The sequence below is a fragment of the Sturnira hondurensis genome, unplaced genomic scaffold (assembly GCF_014824575.4).
Source record: "Sturnira hondurensis isolate 20B ecotype Veracruz unplaced genomic scaffold, ASM1482457v3 Scaffold0002930, whole genome shotgun sequence".
NCBI classification, from domain to species: domain Eukaryota; kingdom Metazoa; phylum Chordata; class Mammalia; order Chiroptera; family Phyllostomidae; genus Sturnira; species Sturnira hondurensis.
The window spans coordinates 551,756-576,221 of NW_028075561.1; the positions used below are offsets into that span (position 1 = coordinate 551,756).

The 24,466-nt window shown below is 37.7% G+C and overlaps 1 protein-coding gene across 16 annotated transcripts in view; it reads left to right on the forward strand.

Moving 5' to 3' along the window:
• The window catches only part of ZNF248 (zinc finger protein 248), a 61,229-nt gene that overhangs the window by 31,003 nt on the left and 5,760 nt on the right, over positions 1-24,466 (forward strand). For 5 of the 16 annotated variants that reach the window (XM_037041340.1, XM_037041329.1, XM_037041338.1 and 2 more), the window contains 2 exons: positions 15,367-15,493; positions 15,796-15,891. In XM_037041340.1, coding sequence (XP_036897235.1) covers positions 15,367-15,493; positions 15,796-15,891 — 223 coding nt within the window. Of the gene's footprint in view, positions 1-1,935; positions 1,969-3,023; positions 3,033-15,351; positions 15,494-15,795; positions 15,892-24,466 lie in introns of all 16 variants that reach the window. The other 11 variants (XM_037041342.1, XM_037041330.1, XM_037041332.1 and 8 more) reach the window with 4 other exon arrangements.

The window sequence follows — 24,466 nt, forward strand, 5'->3', positions numbered from 1 at the left end:
TAAGTATTAGTTCATAGTGATGTCCCCTGGTATAATCATTGCTACATGGAACATTCTGTCTAGCTTTTTCCTCTCACTTGTCTGTAGTCTCCTACTCTAACAATGAGGATCTGGCTATCACCATCCAAATTTCATTGACTTAACTATTCAGTTTTAACACATGTGTACAAGTGATTTCAGAGTCATTAACCCATGGGCTTTTGTTTATTTCCAGTTTTTGGCCATGGCGAATTAAGTTTCTAGAAACATACAGATGTGGGTTTGGGCATGGATATACATTTTCAAACATCTAGGGTGTGAAGTTGCTGGATCATATGTTAAGACTTGATCTTTCTGTGTGACCGTCAAACTGTTTTACAAAGGTGCTATATCCCTTGGCATTCCTGCCAATCATGAATCAAAATTTCTATTCTGCATTTGGAACTGAAATTGATATTGTCGCTGTTTTGTCGCTGTTTTGGATTTAACCATTCTAATGGAATGTGTTATGGTGTCTCATTTTTGCATATCCCCAATGGTAGATAATGTTGAGCATCTGTTCATGTATTTATTTGCTATCCATATATCTTTGGTGACATGATTGTTCAGGTCTTTTGCCCATTTTTTAATTAGGCCAATTGTTTTTCTTATTGAGTGTTGTTGTATATTTGTTTTTCTTTTTTTTTAAGATTTTGTTTATTTATCTTTAGAGGGAAGGGAAGGAGAGAGGGAGAGAAATATCAATGTATGGTTGCCTCTGGTGTGTCCCCTGCCGGGAACTGGCCTGCAACCCAGGCATGTGCCCTGACTGGGAATCAAACCACGACTGTGTGGTTCTCAGGCCCGTGCTCAATCCACTGAGCTACACCAGCCAGGGCCCATATATTTGTTTTTCTTATTGAGTCTTTTGTATATTTTGGATGCAACTCCTTTTAGATATATTTGTTGCAGATATTTTCTACTAGTCTGTAGCTTGTTTTGTGTTTGTTTGTTTTTCATTTCCTTAGAGGTCAGATTTTATTTTTTTGTTTTTTTAAATTATTTTATTGTTGTTCAATTACAGTTGCCTGCATTTATTCCCTACCCCCACCAGCCATTTCCACTTCCCTCCTCTGCTTCTGCCCCCTCAGATTTTGTTTTTAATAAAATCCAACCCATGTATTTTTTCATGTAATGTGCTTTTTCTGTTATATATAAAATCTCAGCACCAAATCCAAGATCACATAGATATTTTTTCTGTTATGTTTAATGTTCTATAGTTTTTAAAAGTTTTATAGGTTTGCATGTTTTGGGGTTTTAAAAATTTTTTTATTTTATCTAATTCTTGTTCAAGTACAGTTTTCTGTCTTATATTCCCAACCCTGTCCCCCCAGTGCCCCCCACCTTAGTTATTGTCCATGTGTCCTTTATACTTATTCATGTGAGTCCATCCCCTTTTCCCCTATGATTCTCTCCCCTCTGCCTTCTGGACCCTGTCAGCCTATTCTGTATTTGAGTGTCATTGGTCATATTTTGCTTGCTTGTTTGTTTTGTTGTTTAGATTCCTGGTTAAAGGTGAGATCATATGGTATTTGTCTTTCACCGCCTGGCTTATTTCGCTCAGCATAATGCTTTCCAGTTCCATCCATGATGTTGCAAAGGGTAGGAGTTCCTTCTTCCTTTCTGCAGCATAGAATTCCATTGTGTAAATGTGCCATAGTTTTTTGATCTAGTCATTTACCGATGGGCATGTTATATTCAGGTCTGTTATTCACTTTTACTTACTATTTGTGTAAGTTATAAGTGTTGTCTAGGTTCATTTTTTATTTCCAGTTGATCAGATACCGTTTGTTGAAAGACTTATTTTTTAATTTAATTATCTTTGTGCCTTTGTCAAAAACCAGTGGAATATATTTTGGTGTTTCTGTTTCTGGACCCACTATTCTGTTTCATTGATCTGTGTGCTTTTTTCACTAGGAGCATGCTGTCTTGGTTACTTGTAGCTTTGTGGTAAGTCTTGAAATCTGATAATGTGAATCCTTTTTTCCCTTCTTCCACATTATGTTGGCTATTCTAGGTCTTTTACCTTTCTATATGCACTTTAGAATGATTTTGTCAATATCTACAAAATAGCTTTTTTAAAATTCAGCTGCAGTGAATTTATAGATTAAGCTGGAAAGAATTGACATCTTAAAAATATTGAGTCTTCTAATTGATGAATATGGAATATATCTCCATTTGCTTAGATCTTTGATTTCTTCCATTTGTTTTGTGTCTTCCTTCAAATCTATGTATATATTCTGTTTGATTTATACTTAATTACTTTTCGGTTTGATATTATAATTGGTATTTTTTTTATTTGAAAACATGAAATTCTAATTGTTTATTCTGATATACCAAGGCATATCTGGAAAAAGCCCAGCTATTGTTAATGTAACAAGAACAGTTACCAGTTTGTGTGAGATTTATGTAACCTGACAGCCGAGGAGAGTGGACTAGAATGAGCATGCACGAACAGTGATGGCTTCACTGTACTAGTCAGTGAGGGCAATAGACACCACTGAGAGAGCATGTGTACTGTGTGGCCATTACATTCAAAATGACTGAGTAAAGCAGTGAATCTGCATCAGTTATTGCATTAAGCTTGAACATTCCTCCACAAAAACTATTTGGTTGATTCAGAAGGCCACAGCTATGGGCAACTGGTAATTGGCAGCTTCATCACGACCATACACCAGCTCATCTTGCGTAATATTTGGCAAAACATAAAATCACCCAGGTGACTCAGCTCTGCTCCAGCCCAGATTTGGCACCTTGAGACTTCTAGCTTTTCCCAAAACTAAAATCACCCTTGAAAGGGAAGAGATTTAAGACTGTCACTGAGGTTTAAGAAACTATGACAGGGCAGCTGATGGCTATTGAGAGAACTGTGTGAGATCCCAAGGTGCCTACTTTGAAGGGGACTGAGGTGTCATTTTTCCTTGTACAATATTTCTTGTACCTTGTATTTTCTTTACTAAATGTCTTTATTTTTCATACTGCATGATTGGATATCTTCTGGACAGACCTTGGAGGTAAATAGTTGTCTTTTTTATTATATATTGACCTTTTACCCTATAAAATGTTGCTGTATATACTTATAACTTGGAGATGTTATGGGTTTTTTTGTAGTCTTTGGGATTTTATATACATAATTATGTTGACTTCAAATAAAGACAGTTTTATCTTTACATGTATACATTTTATTTGTTTGTTTTTATCTTACTGTAGTCACAATTTCCAGTACACAGTTGAATAGCAATATTGAGACAGGACATCCTCACCCTGTTCTTTTGCTTAGGGAAAAAGTGTCCAGTCCATTAACATTAAATGTAATGTTTTTGTAGATGGTATTTACCAAGCTGAAAATGTTCCCCTCTTTTCATAGTTTACAAAGTTGCATAGTTTTGTTTTGTTTTGTTTTTTATCATAAATGGATGTAGGATTTTGTCAAATGCTATTTCTTCATCAGTTAACATGATCATGTGATTTTTCTTCTTTGGACTGTTTGATGTGCTGGATTATATTGATTGATTTTTTTTCTTTTCTTTTTAAATTTCATTTTATTTTTCAAATTTAAATTTATTTTAATTATTGTTCAAGTACAGTTTTCTGTCTTTTACTCCCAGCCCAGCCCACCCCTCCAACCCTCCCCCTGCCATTTCCACCCCACTACCTCCCACTAGTGTTTGTCCATGTGTCCTTATTACTTATATCTGTAAATCCTTCCCCTTTTCCCCTGAAATTCCCTCTCCTCTCCCCTCTGGTCACTGTCAGCCTGTTCTCTATTTCAGTGTCTTTGGTTATATTTTGTTTGTTTGTTTTGTTGTTTAGGTTCCTATTAAAGGTGAGATCGTGTGGTATTTGTCTTTCACTGCCTGGCTAATTTCACTCAGCATAATGCTTTCCAGTTCCATCCATGCTGTTGCAAAAAGTAGGAGCTCCTTCTTTCTTTCTGCAGCATAAAATTCCATTGTGTATATGTACCATAGTTTTTTGGTCCATTCATTTACTGATGGTCACCTAGGTTGCTTCCAAGTCTTGGCTATTGTAAATTGTGCTGCTATGAACATTGGGGTGCATAGGTTCTTTGGGATTGGTGTTTTAGGGTTCTTAGGATACAATCCTAGCAGTGGAATTGCTGGGTCAAAAGGCAAGTCCAATTTTAGTTTTCTGAGAAAATTCCATACTGTTTTCCATAATGGTTGTACCAGTCTGCAATCCCACCAACAGTGGACCAGAGTCCCCTTTTCCCCACACCCTCCCCAACATTTGTTGTTTATTGCTTTGTTTCTGAAAGCCATTCTCACTGGTGTAAAGTGGTATCTCATTGTGGTTTTAATTTGCATCTCTCTGATAGCAAGCGATATTGAGCATCTCTTCATGTGTCTCTGGATCGTCTGAATGTCCTCCTTGCAGAAGTATCTGTTCAAGTCCTTTCCCCATTTTTTAATTGGGTTAGCTGTCTTCTTATAGTGGAGTCATGTGAGTTCTTTGTATATTTTGGAGATTAAACCTCTGTCTGAAGAATCATTGGCAAATATGTTTTCCCATACAGTTGGTTGTCTTTTTATTTTAATGCTGTTTTCTTTAGCTGCGCAGAAGCTTTTTATTTTGATATCCCATTTGTTTATTCTTTTCTTTATATTCCTTGCTCTAGGGGACATATCAGTAAAAATGTTGCTATGTGAAATATCTGATATTTTCCTGCCAATGCTCTCCTCTAGGACTTTAATGGTATCACGGCTTATATTTAAGTCTTTTATCCACCTTGAATTTATTTAGGTGTATGATGTAAGTTGGTGCTCGAGTTTCATTTTTTTGCACGTAGCTGTTCAGTTCTCCCAACACCATTTGTCGAAGTGTCTATCTTTACCCCATGTTATGTTACTGCCTCCTTTGTTGAATATTAATTGACTGTAGAGATTTGGGTTTATTTCTGGGTTCTCTATTCTGTTCCACTGGTCTGTGTGCCTGTTTTTAGGCCAGTACCAAGCTGTTTTGATTACAGTGGTCTTGTAATACAGTTTGATATCAGGTATTGTGATCCCTCCTACTTTGCTCTTCTCTCTCAAAATTGCTTTAGTTATTCGGGGTCATTTATGGTTCCATATAAATGTTTGAAGTGTTTGTTCTATGTCTGTGAAATATGCCATTGGTACTTTAGTAGGTATTGCACTGAATCTGTAAATTGCTTTGGGTACTGTGGACATTTTGATAATGTTAATTCTTTTGTTCCATGAACATGGTATATGTTTCCATTTGTTTCTGTCGTCCGTAATTTATTTCTTCAGTGTTTTGTAGTTTTCTGAGTACAGGTGTTTTACCTTCTTGGTTACATTTATTCCTAGGTACTTTATTTTTCTTGTTTCTGTATCAAATGGGATTTTTTTCCTGATTTCTGCTTCTGGTGTTTCATTGTTGCTATACAAAAATGCCTTTGATTTCTGAATATTGACTTTGTATTCCACTGTTTTGCTGAATTCATTTCTTAGGTCAAGCAGTTTTTTGGTGGAGTCTGTAGGTTTTTCTATGTATACTTTCATGTCATCATTGTTTTATGGTATTGTTTCCTCTTTTTCAATTTGGATGTCTTCTGTTTCTGTTTCTTACCTGATTTCTGTGGCTAGGACTTCCAATACTGTGTTGAATGGAAGTGGTGAAAGCTGACATACTTGTCTCGTTCCTGACCTTACTGGGAAAATTCTATGTTTTTGCTCAGTATGATGGCTGTAGGTCTCTCATATATGGCTCTTGTTATATTGAGTAGTGCTCCCTGTATTCCCACTTTACTGAGTGTTTTTATAGTAAATGGGTGCTGTACCTTATCAAGCTCTTTGTCTGCATCTATTGATGTGATCAAATGACTTTTGTCCCTGATTTTGGTTATGTGATGTGTTATGTTTACTGATTTGCAAATGTTGTACTATCCTTGTATCCCTAGGATGAATCCCACTTGGTCATGGTGTATTCTCTTTTTAATGTATTGCTGGATGCAGTTTGCCAATATTTTGATGAGGATTTTAGCATCTTTCTTCATCAGCAGTATTGGCCTGGATTTTTTTTCTTTTTTGTATCTTTATCTGGTTTTTGGATTAGGATAATGCTGTCCTCATAAGAAGGGTTTGGGAGTCTTCCATCTTCATGGATTTTTTGGAATAGTCTGTGCAGAATAAGTGTTAGCTCTTTCTTAAATGCTTTGTTGAATTCTCCTGTGAAACCATCCAGTCCAGGGCTTTTGTATGTTTGGAATTTTTTGATTATTGCTTCAATTTCATTTACTGTTATTGGTCTTTTCAGGCTTTCTGATTATTCTGAATTTTGAAAGATTATGTTTTTCTAGAAATTTGTACATTTCATGTAGGTTTTCAAATCTTTGGCATATAGTTTTTTGTAGTAATTTCTTACAATACTTTGTATTTCTATGGTATCAGTTGTAATCGCTCCTCTTTCACTTCAGATTTTGTCTTCTTGGGTCCTTTCTCCTTTTTTCTTGATGAGTCCACTTAAAGTTTTGTTGATTTTATTTATCTTTTCAGAGAACCAACTGCTGGATTTATTGGTCTGTAAAATTGTGCTTTTAGTCTCTATGTTGTTTAATTCTGCTTTGATCTTGGTTATTTCCTTCCTTCTACTTGTTCTGGGCTGTCTTTGTTATTGTTCCTTGAGTTCTTGTAGGCATAGTGTTAGGTTGTTTCTTTGAAATCTTTCTATCTTTTTTAGGTAGTCCTGTATAGATATGAACTTCCCTCTCAGAACTGCCTTCACTGTGTCCCATAAGTTTTGGATTGTTGTGAGTTCATTTTCATTTGTTTCCAGAAACTTTTTTATTTCTTCCCTAATTTCATTCTTGACCCATTCATTGTTTAATAGCATGCTACTCAATCTCCATGATTTTCAGAGTTTTGGCCTTATTTCCTTTGGGTTGGTTTCTAGTTTTAGTACCTTGTGGTGGAAGAAAATGCTTGGGATGATTTCAATATTCTTGAATTTGTGGAGGTTTGTTTTGTGTCCTATCATGTGGTCCATCTTTGAAAATGTTCCATGTGCATTTGAAAAGAATGGGTATTTAGGTTCTTTGTGATGAATGGCTCTATATATATCAATTAAGTCTATTTCATCTAGGGCTTTGTTCAATGCCACAATGTCTTTTTTGATATTTTGTTTGGAATATCTGTCCATTTTTGACAGTGGGTTGTTGAAATCCCCTTCTATAATTGTGTTGCTGTCAATATCTTTCTTGAAGTCCTTTAAGATTTTCTTTATGTATTTGGGTGCTCGTATGTTGGGGGCATATATATTTACAATGTTTATGTCTTCTTGGTGGATTCTTCCCTTGAGTATTATGAATTGACCTTCTGGGTCTCTAATTATGGCACTCTTTTTGAAGTCTATTTTGTCTGATACGAGGATTGCTACCCTGGCCTTATTTTCCTGTTTGTTTGCTTGGGAAATTTGTTTCCAACCCTTCACTTTCAGTCTGTGTAAGTCTTTTGTCCTGAGGTGGGTCTCTTTAGGCAGCATATGTGTGGGTCATGCTTTCTTATCCATTCAGCTATTCTGTGTCATATGATTTGAGTATTTAATTCATTTACATTTAATGTTATTATTGATAGGTACTTATTCATTGCCATTTTTATACCTGAGTTCCTCTCTGTCTGTCTCTTTTCCTTCCTTTCCTTAAAGCAGTCTTTTTAGCATTTCATGTAGGGCTGGTTTGGTGGAGGTGTATTCTTTTAGACTTCTTTTGTCTGGGAAGCTCCTTACTTGGCCTTGTGTCTTGATTGATGGCCTTGCTGAATAAAGTAGCCTTGGTTGCAGGCCTCTGGTTCTAATTACTTGGAATATTTCTTGCCATTCTCTTCTTGCTTGGAGCATTTCCATTGAGAAGTCAGCTGCTAACCTTATCAGGGCTCCCTTGTTACTTCCTGTTTCTCCCTTGCTGCCTTTAAGATTCTCTCTTTGTCTTGGAGTTTTGCCATTTTTATTATGATGTGTCTTGAAGTGGGCCTCTTTGGGTTCCTCTTGAATGGGACTCTCTGTGTTTCCTGGATTTGTGTGACTTTTTCTCTCATCAGATTAGGTAAGTTTTCCATTATGACTTTTTCAAACAGGTTTTCTGTCCCTTGCTCTACTTCTTCTGGTATCCCTATTATATGGATATTATTACGTTTCATATTGTCTCTTAATCCCTCTTCATTATTTCTGAGGCTCTTTTCCTTTTCTTTTTCTTCGTGAATGTTTTTTTCTACTTTGTCCTCTAGTTCACTGACCTGATCCTCTACTTCATCTAGCCTGTTTTTGATTCCTTCTCTGTGTTCTTCGATTCAGATATTGTATTCTTCATTTCCTCTTGGCCCTTACTGATAGTTTCTATTTCCTTTTTGATGTTGATATAGTTTGCAGTGAGTTTGTTATAGTTTCCCTGTAGTTTCTGGTAATTCACTGTGAGCTCATTGAACTTCCTGATAACCAGTGCTTTGAACTCAATATCTGATAGTTGAATTGCCCCTGTTTCATTTAGCATTCTTTCTGAGGCTTCCTCCTTTTTTTTTTCATTTGGGGATTGTTCTTTGACTTCCCATTGTTTGTTAGACTCTTCTTATTAGCCTCAGCTTCTTAAATTGAACTCTTCTGGCTCCCTGGGTTTATGGTGTGAACTTCTGAGGTAGAATATCTGTGAGATTCAGTGGTGCAGTGTCCTTGATCTCCTCAGCTCACTTGTCTTGAGCTATCCTTTAAGTTGGCTCTGTATTTGTCTTTGCATTTTGATTGTTTTGGGGACTTTCTTTGGTGAGTCCTTTCTACCAGCTGGTTAACTAGGGTCACTCTGTCCACCTCTTGTGTTTTGTTGTGCAGTGAGAGCAGGTTATGTTGAAGCTGGTTCTTCGTGTGTACACAGTTTTGTGGATTCTCTCTTTCTCTTGTTCAGTTTTTTTGTTCTGGTAATTTCTCCACTATTCAGTTCTGTTTCCAGATAAGTCCTGGATTGAGGTTAGTGTGGCTTCAATTCCCACCTTCACCTTCTTCTGTTGTTATCTGTTGGTGGTTCCTTTGTTGCTGGGTTTCCTTTTTCAGCAGTTATCCTGGTTTTCACAGCTTCTATCTACTCTTATTTTGTGATCAGTTGGAGGCAGAAGGCAAAATGGTTTACACCAGCAAGAGAGTATTCTATGATATTTACAGTAGCAGCCGATAGAGAAGAGATAGGAGATCCTTTGGCTATGTACAGTGTTAGCCATGATATTCCACCCAACTAACCACTTTTTAGAAAGAATGGAAAGAAAAGACTCTTGTTGAAAAGGGAAGCATTGTGAGTTGGATCTACAAGGTACTGAGGTGTGGGAGGTCAGATTCTGAGGTAATGTGAGAGTAAAGGATAGTAAATAGGTCTAGTGTGTGAGAGGATAGATTTAACCACTACAGTAATAGAGTTCAGGAAACCAGGAAGTGGACTAAGATCTGGGAGGGGTATTGTGTAGTATTTACAATTGTATGAAACAGCTATTATTTACAATAATATTAGAGCAACAGTTGTATGACAGAATTTATGTGATCTGGATAAGAATAGGTTGTACAGGACCTTGAGTAGTGTGCTAATAGAACACAAGTGAAGTGAAGGAGAGTAAATTAGCAATACACTGTGAAAGAGAGAACAGGGGAAACCTGTCAAATGATACAGTATAATCAGGCAAACCAAGAAGACTAAACAGAAAGAAGAGGAATACAAAAACTATTAAAATAAAAGATGTAGGAATAATGAAAAAATAAGAATACAAATATGCTATAAATTGCAGGTTCTCTGTAGTAGCAAAGTGAAATTTGTCTCACTGCCTGAGCTGTTGGGATGCCCCCTCTTTGGGTCCAACTCTGGTCTTTTCACAGTTCAGGTTTTTTTTTTTTTTCTCATCTGGTTTTTTATATCCGCTACAATTTTTTGTCTCCTTTTCCATATATGCTGGGGTACTGTTGGCTGTTTGTTTCCTCTGTTCTTCTGTAAATCAGCTAGGTTTTACTCCTGTGTGTAGGGGGAAGTGGAATCTGCTCCCTCCTACCTTGCTGCCATCTTCCTCTATTGATTGATTTTTTTAAAAAAGTGTTGACCCAGCTTTTCATAAGTGGAATAAATCCCACTTGGTTGTGGTTTATAATTCTTTTTATACATTGTGAAGTTTAATATGCCAATATTTGAAATTTTTGCATCTATGTTAATGAGAGATACTGGTCTTTAGTTTTCTTATATTATCTTTATCTAGTTTTCTTATCAGGGTAATGTTTGTCTCATATAATGAGTACTCAAGTGTTATTTCCTGGAGGAGATTGTGGGTACTTAGTAATATTTCTTCCTTACATATTTAGTAGAATTTAATAGTAACACCATCTTGCTTTGGTGCTTTCTACTTCAGAAGTATTTTCATTATTGATTCATTTTTTTAAACAGGTAAAGTTCTATTTAGGTTATCTACTTTTCATTTGGTAGCTGTGTCTCTTAAGGATTATATCCATTGCATCTAAGCTTTCAATTTTTCAGAAATAGAATTGTGTGTAATATTCTCATTAAGAGAATACTTTTAATGCCCTTCAGGATCAGGTAGTGTCGACCTATCTTTCTGAGATTTGTAATTTGTTGGGTTTTTTTTTCTCTTTTTCCTTGTGATATTGTCTGGAGGTTTATTAATTTTACTGATCTTTACAAGGAGGCTGCTTTGGTTGCATTGGTTTTTCTCTATTTTTTCATATTTTTAATTTCATAGACAATCTACTTTTTATTATTTCCTTGGTTTTGCTTGCTTTAGGTTTAATTAGAATTTCTCTTATTTACACTTAGGTTACCAATTTTTTAATTTATTTTTTAATTGTAATTCACAAATAATACATTAGTTTCAGGTGTACAACAGCATTCTTACACATTTATATACCATACAAAGTTATTACTACAATAACTCTAGTACCCATATGGCACTATACAGAGTTATTACAGTATTATTGACTATATTCCCTATCATGTACTTTACAACCTGTGACTAATTTTATAACTGGTAGTTTGTACTTTTATTTTATTCTATTTTATATTTATTTTATTTTTAATGAATGGGGGTGACATTGGTTAATAATCTCATGTTTCAAGTGTATATTTCTGTGATACATGATCTGTATATTGCACTGTGTGCCCACTGCCCAAAGTCATGTCATCTTATGTCACCATGTATCATCATTTGTACCTCTTTACCCTTTAATACATCTCACCTCCATTCCCACTGACAAGCACCATACTGTTGTGTACGTCTGTGACATTCAGTTTTATGTCTCACATATGAGTGAAATCACATTGGTCTTAACTTATTGTAACTGACTTACTTAGCATAATATTCTCAAGGTCCATCCATGTTGTCTCAAATGGTATTCTTTTATATTTTTACAGCTGAGTAATTACATGGTATATATGTACTACATCTTCTTGATCCAATCTTGTATCAAAGGACACTCCAGTTATTTCCATGTTCAGGTCACTTTGAACAACGATACAATGAACATAGGGTTACATATATCTTTATAAAGAAATGTTTTAAAATTTTGGGGGTAGATACCCAGAAGAGGCATTGCTGGATTATATTTTAATTTTATTGTTAATATTTGAGGAACCCCCCCCCCCGCCCCATACTGTTTTCCATAGTGGCTTTTCCAGTGTGCACATCCTGACAGAAGTGAATGAGGGTTCTTTTTTCTCCACAATCTCTTCAACATTTGTTATCACCTGTCTTGTTGGTAATAGCCATTCTAACAGGTATGGGGGTGGCAATTAATTGTAGTTTTGATTTACATTTCTATAATAGCTAGTGAAGTTGAGCATTTCTTCATGTATCTGTTGGCCATTTGTATATCATCTTGGGAGAAGTGTTTGTTCAAGTCCTCTGCCAATTTTTTAATTGGATTGTTTGTTTGGTGTTGAGTTGTATCAATTCTTTATATATTGTGGTTATTACCTTTTTTTCAGAGCTGCTGCTTGCAAATTCTTTCTCCCCATAGGTTACTTGGCTTTTTGTGCTGTGCAAAAGCTTTTTGGTTTGATATAGTACCATTTATTTTTGCCTTATTCTGCATTTTCAGGTCACCTTGGTCTCCCCCTGAGGCAGTGTGGTGGGCAATGGGGCTCCAAATCCTTGAAATCTCAGTGCTATCCCACCACAACCAGATTCTGTGGCAGTTCATCCTCAGTGTGTGAGTGAGCTAGACTAGGAACCTATATGCCTCCTTTTTTGGTTTGCCCTCCCAGTAATGAAGATTAGTGGACCTTGGTGTCATCCTTCCTGTGCTTCCACCTGACCCTGGAATTAGTCACAGAGCGTACTGTTTCTGTAGTGACAATTTTCAAGTTTGCAGATAATGTGCTCTGCAGCCTGACACCAAAGAGTGAAGAGAAGACCTCTGGGAGGTTAAGAGTAGGCTGCCAGGTTCCTGGGCTTTGTTGGAATGGTGATTGCCAGACAAGTGTGGCCATAGCTCATGCTGCCAACTGCTGAAGTAATGCTCACAAAATCTCTTTACTCCTTTCTGCTGAAGGGAGTGCCAGCCACAACCTGATTTCTCCCCTTTCCTGGCTGGTTCCCACAATGACCCACAGGCTGCAGGCCTGTGTCCCTGGCTCTTTTGAGCTCTTCTTAACTCTCTGGTTTGTTCCCACTTGGTCTCTGTTAGATGTTTAAATGTGCAGATCTTTCCGATGTGTTCGTGTGTTGAAAAGGGAATCCTCCTGGCTGGTATAGCTCAGTGGATTGAGCACGGGCCTGCGAACTGGAGAATCACGGTTCGATTCCCAGTCAGGGCACATGTCTGGGTTGCAGGCTGGTTCCCTGCAGGCCAACTCCCAGCAGGGGATGCAGGAAAGGCAACCATACATTGATGTTTCTCTCCCTCTCTCCCTCTCTCCTTCCCATCTAAAGATAAATAAATAAATAAAATCTTTAAAAAGAAAAAAGAAAAGGGAATCCTTTGTTGAATTATAGCTGTTCAAGTTGTTGAGACTTCAAGGGGAGAGATCTAGGGGGATCTCTCACACTGCCATCCTTCTGACATTACAGGTTACTGATTTTAAAGCTTTTATTTCTAACACATTCATTTGATGCTATAAATTTCCCTTTATGCACTCCTTTCACTCCATTCCACACTTTTTTGATAAGTGGTATTTTCTTTTAATTTTATTTAAAATATATTAAAATTTCTTTTGAGACTTCTTTGACCTGTAAGTTATTTGTAAATCTGTTACTTAATTTTCAAGTATTTGAGGAATTTTCCAGTTGCCACTTGCTCAGTAATTTATATTTAATTCCACTGTGGTCAGAGAATGTATTTTGTATAATTAACTGTTGTTTTAAATTTATTAAGGTGTGTTTTGTGAATTAAACTGTGTTCCATCTTGGTAAATATTCCATGTGAGCTAGAATAGAAGGATAAAATGTGTATTTTACTATTTTGGGTGAAATCAGTTAGATCATATTGATTGACAGTGCCACTCAGTTCATTTATATACTTACTGATTTTCTGCCTGCTTGATCTCTCAGTACTAAGAGAGGAGTGTTGAAGTCTCCAACTATGATTATTAGACCATTTTTCTTTCAGTTCTATCATTTTTGTTGTATTTATTTTCATATACTCCTTTTTTAGATACATACGTGTTTCAAATTGTTTCTTTCTGTAGGATGATTTTGAACCCATCTAATGAGTTCTTAATTTCAGATACCGTATTTTGCAGCTTTAGAGTGCCCATTTAATGTATCTGTGAATGTATATATCACATGTGTGCATACATTTAATGTATCTGTATGTATATATCACATGTGTGCATACACACATGTGTCAGAGGAAATCTGAGAACATTCCCAGGTTCAGTGATTCACTGGGATGACTCAGCATTTAGTTGTATTTATGGTTATGACTTATTAAAGTGAAAGGTTACAAAGCAAAATCAACAAAGGGAAGAGGCATATGAAGTCTAAACCAGAGAAAACCAGGCACAAGCTTCTAAGAGTCTTCTACCAAGACACACTCAGTCCTCTAGCAGTGAGCTGTGATAACAAACATGAAGTGTCTGCCAGAGAAGTTCAGTAGACAGTACTCAGAGTTTTTATCAAGACCTGGTCACATAGGTACTCTCTGTTTAGCACATAAAATCCCAGACTCCAGAAGGAATGCACAACATAAGCCATATTGTTTACACAGTTTAGGTTCAGTGAACCCTTCTTATCAGATAATGATGCTGAAATCCAAGTTTCCAGATACTAGCCAAAGGACCCCCTCATGGCAGACCTTTCATGGTCTGACAGTCTCAGGCCTGCTTTTTTTCTGCACAGCACACATACCATGTATCTGTTGAACTCCCACTTTTTTATTTATTGTGTTCATATTCTCATCTGTTTTATTGAACATATTCATAATCTATTTTGAAATTTTTGCTTATCAATGTAAATATCTGGGTCCCCTGTGAGTCTTCTTCTGTTGTCTGTTTTTTTCTTGGTCATTGTCTCTTCACAGAACATGAAATATTTTATTGGATGCCTAACATATTTAATAATAAAAAATGGTAGAGGCTCCAGAAAAATTGTCTCTTTTAGTAGGGAGGATTCATCTTTTTCTTAGATGGGCAGGTAAAATGCAGGGCTGGTCAATTTAATTAATCATGGGTTGAATAGGGCCTGCACCATATTCATTTGAATCCCACTATTCATTTGACAACTGACAGTTTTATTTCCTCAGTGAAAGTTAACATAATATGAAAGATAATGTAAAATAACTAGCTTTTCCTTGGTAGCCCTTTTCTGTGGTAACCCCAACCTACTTTGTGCATACTGCTAGTTCCTACAATGTCTAATTTAGTAAATGATAATATATATGTTTCTTTATCAGGCCATAAGCACTTCGAGAACAAAAACTATATTTATTTTCATTAATAGTGTTTGTAGCAGCTAGGACAGTTCCAGGCCCTTAGTGGAAATTGTACATATTTTATCCTACATAGTATAGTACAAAAAAAGGCATCCTGTATAACAATTTTTAGTAAACTCTAAAGAGATTACTTCTGTCACATCTTTTCCTCATAATACAGTTCTGACAGCTCCATATAGAAAAAGAATATACAGTGCCCTGGTTGGTGTGGCTCAGTGGATTGAGTGTCGGCCTGTGAACCACAGTTGCTGGTTCAGTTCCCAGTCAGGGCATGTGTCTGAGTCGTGAGCCAGGTCTGCAGTAGGGGATGCATGAGAGGCAACCACACATTAATGTTCCTCTCCCTCTCTTTCTCCTTCCCTTCCCTTCCCTCCTCTCTAAAAATAAATAAATAAAAATCTTAAAAAAAAAAAGAATATACCCTTACAGGAACCAGTGTCATTCAAAGATATATATGTGGACTTCACTCAGGAAGAGTGGTATCTTCTGGATCCTGCTCAGAAGATACTATACAGAGACATGATGCTGGAAAATTATAGCCATCTCGTCTCAGTAGGTAAGAATTTTTCCATGTAACTACATGTAGCATGTATTTCTTAGTTGATAAAACGTGAACTTCCTGTAGAATTTTCTAATTGAAGCTTGAGATTTAATGCTCTGAGATGAACAGTCCATTTTGGACTGTTCACCATGAAGAATGCTGTCATCTCACCTCCTCAGGGGTTGATTCATTTGGGTACCTTTTTGAAAAGCTCCTTGAGGTGTAACTTTCTTCCTCACCATTTTTCAGAGTCCTGAAACCAGGCTATTTAGCTATAGCTGTATGGGTTTTGTTGTTGTTGTTGTTGTTGTTATCAGGGTATTGCATTACTAAGCCAGAAGTGATCATCAAGATAGAGCAAGGAGAAGAGCCCTGGATACTAAAGCAAGGATTCTCAAGCCAATGTCACCCAGGTGAGTTCATGAGCTCACAAGCAGATGGAAGCTGCAGTAAATGAGATCTAAAGCCATTGGTTTATAGTTTATCACCTTTCAAATACTTTTCAGAAATTTCTTGTTATAGCCTCAGACCTTTGGAAGTGACTAAGGAAAGTCGACCCGTATCCCTCCATTACAATATGCACATTTCTCCATATGTCACTTTTACTCCTAAATGTTTTCCTCTGTTCTTTGACTTTTTATAAGTGATTTACCTATACTCATAATTCAAAGTCAGTTGACTTCATCTTAGATAATTTTTCTTGGTTAGTATAGCATTTAGAATTGTTTACCTTCCCTCTATTGTCTTTGGAAACCTTGTGTTAATTGGTGTGTTTTCATGTAGTACTTCTTTTTATCCATTTAACAAATATATGATGAGTACTCACTATGATCCAGTTAATGTTTTTAGGTTTTTAAAAGATTAATGTCCTTGCTATCATGTGGTATATATTACAGGGATAGACACAAAGTATATGTGTGTGTGCATTTATTTTTTTATCCTCACCTGTGGATATGTTTATTTATTTCCTTTTTTTGAGACAGAAAGGGATAGGGGGAGAGAGAGAAACATAGATGTGAGAGAAACATCTATCTGTTGCCTATCATATGTACCCAAACCAGGGATCAAACCCACAACCGAGGTATGTGCCCTGTCCTGGAATCAAACCCACAACCTTTTTGTTGTATGGGACAGTGCTCCAATGAACTGAGCCACTTGGCCAAGGGCTTTTGTGTGTGTGTGTGTGTAGATACATGTTTTGGGTGGTGCCAGGTACTGTAAAGATAGTTAAAGCAGTGGAGAGGGGGATGGGTAATGATGGCATGTATTAAACTATTTGGCAAGAAAGAGAAAACCTTTTTTGATGAGATCAATAAAGATCAGTTTCTAATAAAGTGAAAATGTGAGCTATGTGGATTCTGAGTATTCTAGGCAGAGGAAACATCAGGTGCTGAATTTCTCAGACATGTATTCTTAGTGAAGAATTGAAAGGAGGCCAATGTAGCTGGAGTCCAGTGGGCATGGGGAAGATTGATAGGAGATAATGTCATAAGAAGTAGCATGGACAAAGTAGATACATTAAATTTATTTTGAGTACTGTGAGAAATTTGGGGGATTTTTGTTTATTTGTTTTAGTAAATGGAAATAGATTGAGTCATCAAAGTTGGTTTTACAGTTTAAGAAAGTCTCCCTGACTTCTCTAAACTTTGGTGAGTGGGGTGGTACTTAGGTATGAGTAAGAAAGGAATACTAGTTGGGAGGCTATTATGTACTCTAAAGGGGAAAAGAGGGTGGCTAAAGCTATGTTGGAAGTGCTCAAAAGTGGCAGATTTGTACAGATATATCAAAGGTGAAACTCAGAGGATTTGCTCTTATATTGTATAATAGCATGTGAGAGAAAGAGAAGACTCATTCTTGATTCCAATGATTTGTCTCAAGCATCTGGGTAAAGTAAGATATCATTTACTGAGATAGAGAAAATTATGGAGGCGAGATTATAGAAGAGTTACTACAAATTTAAATTTGGATTCAAGAAACTTGAGATAACTGTTCAAATCTAGTCTGTATTGAATAGGAGATTGGATGAAAACAAGAATGGAATATAAAACTAGAAGTATCCATTTGAAAGGCATCAATTTCAGGTGACATTAAAGGCTTGGGGCTACAGGAGATCTACTAAAACAGATGTCAGCCAACTTTTTAAACAAAAGACCAGATGGCAAATATTTTAGGCTTAGTGGCCACATGTGTCCTCATCTGTCCCTCCTGCTGTTCCTCCTATTCCTCCTTTCACCTTCTTACTCTTCTTACTTATTCTCCTCTTCTTTTTTTCCTCCTTTCTTCTTCATCCTTGTTCCTCCCTACTACCTCTTCTACTTTTTTCCTCTCAAAATTTAAAAAACATTCTTAGCTCAAGGACCATTGCTTTGCAGTCATAGTTTGCTATCTCCTTTTCTAGAGAGTGGTTTGAGAGAACTAGTCTTGGGACAGTACACTCATACAAAGCTTGTAAACCATTAAATCTCATCATTACAGGAGATTTAGAAGGAACAGTCTGAGGGAAATGAAAATCAGAGAGGCTGTTTCCCAGAAGTCAAATAGGGACATTCTACCATTCTTTTACTACTTTAAGTAATAATCATAGGTCACTCTACTAAACCTGCTATTATCTATTTTTAGTCTATTCAGACTCCTGTTGTTTTCCTTTCAAAACCATCTACTGCATCTCATTATTTTGTCACATTACACTGATACTACATAAAACCAGAAATGTCTCTATGTTTTTTTTTATTTCTGGGGTGAGCCAGTTCCTAAATATCTTATATTTTTTAACCAAAAGCATCCATTTACTAGCCTGACAAAGTTGCTTCTTATTAATAAATGAAAATAAAGTCTCCTTTCATGACTATTACAATATGGTCCTGTTCTACTTTTTTCAATTTCTTTCTTTCTGCTCTTCAGAATTTATATGAAAACGATACTATGTTATATTTTAAACTTCACTTATGAATGCTTTCTTTTTTTTAAATATATTTTATTGATTATACCATTACAGTTGTTCTATTCCCCCCCTTCATTCCCCTCCACCTGCACCCTCCCTCCCCCACCATTCTCCCCCCTTAGTTTAAAACCACATGTCTCAAGTTCTTTAGATTCTATATTTCCCCCACTATTCTCGCCCTCCCCCCTATCTATTTTCTACCTACCATCTATGCTATTTTCTGTGCCTTCTCCCCCCCTTCTCCCCCTCCCACCCCCCTGTTTCTAACCCTCCATGTGTTCTTCATTTCTATGGTTCCACTCCTGATCTGGCTGTCCTCTTGGTTTGCTTTTGTTTTAGGTGTGGTTGTTAATAACTGTGTGTTTGCTGTCCTTTCACTGTTAATATTTTTCATCTTCTTTTTCTTATATAAGTCCCTTTAGCATTTCATATAATAAGGGCTTGGTGATGATGTACTCCTTGAACTTGACCTTATCTGAGAAGCACTTTATCTGTCCTTCCATTCTAAATGAAAGTTTTGCTGGATAAAGCAATCTTGGCTGTAGGTCTTTGGATTTCATGACTTGGAATACTTCTTTCCAGCCCCTTCTTGCCTGTAAGGTCTCTTTTGAGAAATCCTCTGACAGTCTGATGGGTACTCCTTTGTAGGTAACTGTCCCCTTATCCCTTGCTGCTTCTAGGATTCTCTCCTTCATTTTAGTCTTGGCTAATGTAATTATGATGTGCCTTGGTGTATTCCTTCTTGGGTCCAACTTCTTTGGGACTCTCTGAGCTTCCTGGATTTCCTGGAAGACTATTTCCTTTGCCAGACTGGGGAAGTTCTCCTTTATTATTTGTTCAAATACGTTTTCCACTCGTGGCTGTTTCTTTCCCCCTTCTGGTACCCCTATAATTCGGATGTTGGAACATTTAAAGATGTCCTGGAGGTTCCTAAGCCTCTCCTCATTTTTTTGAATTCTCATTTCTTCATTCCTTTCTGGTGGGATATTTTGTTCTTCCTTCTGGTCCATTCCATTGATTTGAGTCCCAGTTTCCTTTCCATCGATATTGGTTTCCCGGACATCTCCCTTCATTTCAATTAGTTTAGCCTTCATATGTTCCTCTAATTTGTGACTGTACTCTACCAATTCTGTGAGCATCCTGATAAATAGTGTCTTAAATTGGACTTCTGAGAGGTTGGCAATCTGTTGGTCGCTTAGAGTTATTGGCTCTGGGACTTTGAGTTCTTCTTGCACCATCTTTTGGGCTGTTTGTGCCTGTTCCATAGCAGGATCAGAGCCCTAAAGTGTTCACTAGAACAGGGCAACTAAGTCGCTGGGTTTTGACATTGTATGTGGGGACGGGGTCAAAGAGGGACAATGGCGTCCCGTCTGCCGCCTGCTGCCCCGGCCCTCACCGGTGCCGCAGTTGCTGCTGTCACCGGGCCCACACGTTTCATTCCACTGCACGCGAGTGTGCCACCGCCGTCAGCCCTCGCCCCCTGGGGCCTGCGTGGTCTGTCTCACTGTGCACGAATGTTTGACCGAGGTCAGTCTGCCCCGCACCCCAATTGGTTCCGGGCTGCCTGTGCGCCTGGGTTGGGGGCCCTGTCCTGCCTGACCCTGCTCGCTGCTGGCTCCGCCCCTCTTACCGTCCCCGTTGAACGGTTAGATGTAGTCGGACTTCCGTATAATTCAATTTTCTGTCCTTTGGTTGTGTCTTGTTTGTCCAAACCTTTGTCGTATTCAAACTTGGTTGTGGGAGAAGGCACAGTGTTTCTACCTATGCCTCCATCTTGGCGGAAGAGTGTTACCATCAATTTCTTTCTTGAAGTCCTCCAAGATTTCCTTATATATTTGAAATATATATACATACATATATATGTATACATACTCACACACACACATATATATATATGCATTTGTGTTGGGTGCATATATGTTTATAATGTCTTTGTCTTCTTGATGGTTCCCCTGAGTATTATAAAATGTCCTTCTATGTCTCTTTTTATTGCCTTTGTTTTGAACATGAGTATTTTGTGTGATACAGGTATTACTACCCCAGCATTTTTTTTCTTGGCTATTTGCTTGGAATACTTTTTTTCCAAACCTTCACTTTCTGTGTAGGTATTTTGTTCTGTGGTGGTTGTCTTGTAGGCAGCGTATGTGTGTGTCATGCTTCTTAATTATTCACCTATCCCTTTGCCTTTTGTTTGGAGCATTTAATCTATTCATATTTAAGGTTATTATTGGTAGGTACTTATTCATTGCCATTTTCTCCCTTTGCACCTGTGTTCCTCTCTTTTCCTTCATTGTTTTATAGCAGTACCTGTAGCATGTCTTGCAGTTCTAGTTTGGTAGAGTTGTATTCTTATAGCCTTCTTTGGTCTAGGAAACTCTAATATTGCCTTCCATTTTAAATGAGACACTTATATGAAGAGTACTCTTGGTTGCAGGCCTTTGTTTTTCATTACTTGGAATATATTTGGCCATTCTCTGGTTTGTAGTGTTTCTTTTGAGAAAGGTGTTAGCCTTATTGGAGGTCTTGTATGTATGTTACTGTCTGTTTCTCCCTCACTGCCTTTAAGGTTCTCACTTTGTTTTTAAAATTTGGCATTAAATTGTGATGCATTTTGGAGAAAGCCTCTTTGGGTTCATCTTGATTGGGACCCTCTGTGCTTCCTGAACTTGCATGGCTTTTCCCTCTCCAGGTTAGGGGAATTTTCTGTCATTTTTTCAGTTATACTGTCTCTTGCTCCTTTTCTTCTCCTCCTGGTATTCCTATTATTTGAATGTTGTTACATTTCATGTTGTCTTGCAGTTCTTTTAAGCTTTCTTCATATTCTTGAGTCTTTTTTTCATGCAGTTGCTTTACATGGGTATTTCTTTCTACTTTGGCTGCCAGTTCACAAATTCAGTCCTCTGCTTTATCCAGCCTGCTTGTAATTCCTTCTAGTATACTTTTTATTTCAGATACTGTATTCCTCCTTGTTCTTATTTATAGTCTCTATTTCCTTTTTCATGCTGTTGTAGTTCCCACTCAGTTCCTTGTAGTTGTCAGTGAGTTACTTGAGTGTCATTATAACCATTCTTTTGAATTATATATCTGATAGTTTGTTTGCCTCCATTTTATTTAGCTCTTTTATGGGGGATTCTTCTATATCTTTCCATCGTGAGTTCTTTTTTTGTCTCTCCTTTTAGGTAACTCTTTTTGTTTGTTTCTGCAACTCCAGATGCCCTGCTTTGCCTGTTGTCTTCATGGGGTAAATTTCTGTGGTAAGGGTTCTGTGGGACTCAGTTGTACAGTCTCTCTGTTCTTTTTGTTTGATTCCGTAGGGTTGCCCTTTCTTCCATTTGTAATGCCCATTTATAACCACTGTCTTGTTATAAATGGGCATTACCTGTTGGTGGCTTCTTTGTTAGTTGATTTTCCCCTCCAATGGGCTTGCTAATAGTCACAAGTCCCACATTGTCTCGTATGCTATTGTACAGGTATTGGTTAACAAATCAATATTACCAGACAACCAAACCTACACCAGCAAAAACAACCTGCCTACCACATCAGCTTTCTCAACTGTAATTTAACTAAGATTGATAAACCTGAAGAGAGATCATGGATATTATATGTCATAGGGAATATGAGAAAACTAAAAGAGGGGGAAATGATTTTGCATGGTAACAGGGAGGAGAATTGGTAAGAGTTGGGATAGAACTGAGACCACAACAGGGAGAGAACAAAATTTAAGACATAAGCAAAACACAAAAGGATGATGGGAACAATGGGATAACAAAAGGAAGAGTATACTGTGGAGTTTGTAGCAAAATTGAAATGTTATTGGACCAGTGGGAACAAAGTAGTGAAAAGTGAATATGAGATGTCTACAGTGAAGAAAAATAATTTTAAGCAGATGGGTGAAGCAACCTAATAATTGTAAGGAGTAAAGCCCAGGTTGAGATACGGTTAAAAAAAAAAAGAAGGGAGAGTAAAAATAGTGAAATAAAATTCCTCACTCAACTTATCAGGGGCAGAGGGAAGGCAAAATAGAGTAAGACAGTGGTAGAGTATTCTGTGGGACTTAAAGTACAAACAAATAGGAGTTCTTTTGGAAAAGAACAGCAATAACCATGGCATTTTACCCAACTAATGGACTATTTATAAAAGGTAGAAAAGAAATAAGACTCTTACTAGAGGGGGAAAAGAATGTGAGCTGACTTAAGAAAGAAAAGCGCTTAAGCGATTTTAGATTGAGGGTAAATAGTGAGATTAAGGGAAATAAACTTGACGTAGTGTCAGAGAAAATAAAGTTTACAACAACAGTAGTAAAACTCAGGAAGATGGGGAAATGGTTTAAGACCAGATAAGGGTGCTGTGTGGGATTCAGATAAACAGTAAAAAGACCAAGAGTAGTGGGTTATTTGGGATACGAGTGAAGTGAAAGAAGAAAAATTCAAATGCTATGTGAAAGGGAGAATAAAAGAAACAAAACAAACAACAAAAACAAGTGAACCAAAAAACTAAACAGAAAGAAGAAAGAGAAATTTTTTAAAACCATGCTCTTTCATTTTGCCCAGGGCAAAATGAAAATTGTCTCAGCAGCTGTTGGTGTTCCCCTTCTGACTTCTTTCTGAAGCGGTCTCTGGTTTTCTCTCAGTACCAAGTCTTAACTGTCTTACAGTGAAGAAGAAAAAACAGGCTGTCCAGCCCAGTTTGCAGATCTTCCAGGTTTCTGCAGGCAAAAGTGGTGTGAGCTCTTTTTTTTCCTTTCCTTTGGTTCCAGAAGGATGGGGTCTCAGCCTGGGCTACAATAATCACAGGTGCCCAGTTTCCAGTCCATGCCCTGTGTGGCCCACACTCCCTACTTTGTGCTTTTGTGCCCAGCCATCTCCAGTAAACAACCCTTTTAATCAGTCCATGAGGTGCACTAAATGGGAGTAAATTGTGCCCACCCTCCTCCTTCATTGTTGGCCTGGCCACTGCTCTTATTCTTTATTTCTGACTGGGTCTTTTTCATGTTTTCTAGCTCCATTTTTATTTTTCCTATCCCTTTGTTAAAAGTTCTCACTAACTTCATTTCCTCTTTGCCTAGGTTCATTGAGCATCCTTATAACCAATGTTCAAACTCTGCATCTAGTAGAATGTGCTTGTCTCCATTTTATTTAGCTTTTTTTCTGGAGTTTTGTACTGTTGCTTCATTTGGTGCATGTTTCTTTGTCTTGTTATTTTTGACTGCATCCCTGTTTTTTTCTGTATATTAGGTAGAGCTGCTATGTCTCCTGAGCTTATAAAGTGGCCTTAAGTAGGTATCCTGTAGGGTCCAATGGTATAGCCTTCTCAATTATCAGAACTGGGCACCCCTCGTGTAAGCTGTGTATACCCTTCTGTTATAGTTAAGCCTTGATTGTCATTGGCACCTTAGTGGGCTGGATTTACCCCCAGGCCAAATGGCTACAAGGACCAGCTCCCACCAACATGGAGGATCAGCTCTGCAGTGGCTAACCCCATAGCACAGGACTTACTCAGTGAGCCTCCTGAGTCCACCCCTTGGGTGAGTCCCTTGTGGAAGAGGTTGGGTGGGACTTTAGTGTGGCCTGATGTGCACTGGGCTTGCTGGCTCCTGGAGACTTTTAGGTGGTATAGGCCAAAGTCAGCTGATACCTGTGCCCTGCCTAGGGTTACCTAGCATGGCCTATAAAGTGATCTGCAGATGGCTGCTACTTGCACTGGGCTTGGAGTTGCCCAGGAAAGACCATGCTGTGAAGCCAGATGCTGCTACTTCAAGAGATTTTAGGAAAGTCTGGAGCACGAGCCAAGAGAAGCCATTTGTATGGAAAAGCCACTGGTAATAGCTTGGATTGGGCCTAAAAGACTTGTGGGGCAGTGTTTTAAGGAATCACCTGCGTGGGGCCAACAGTGTTAGCTACACTGAAGGATACTCAGATATGGTGCCTGCCTACAGGCTGTGGGAGAGGTACCAGGAAAGGAACAATGTCCTCTGTTAGTTCTTCTGTTTGGGAGAAAGCTGCCCCTCTAGCTCTTACCCAATGGCAGATAGACAATTCAGTTTTCCA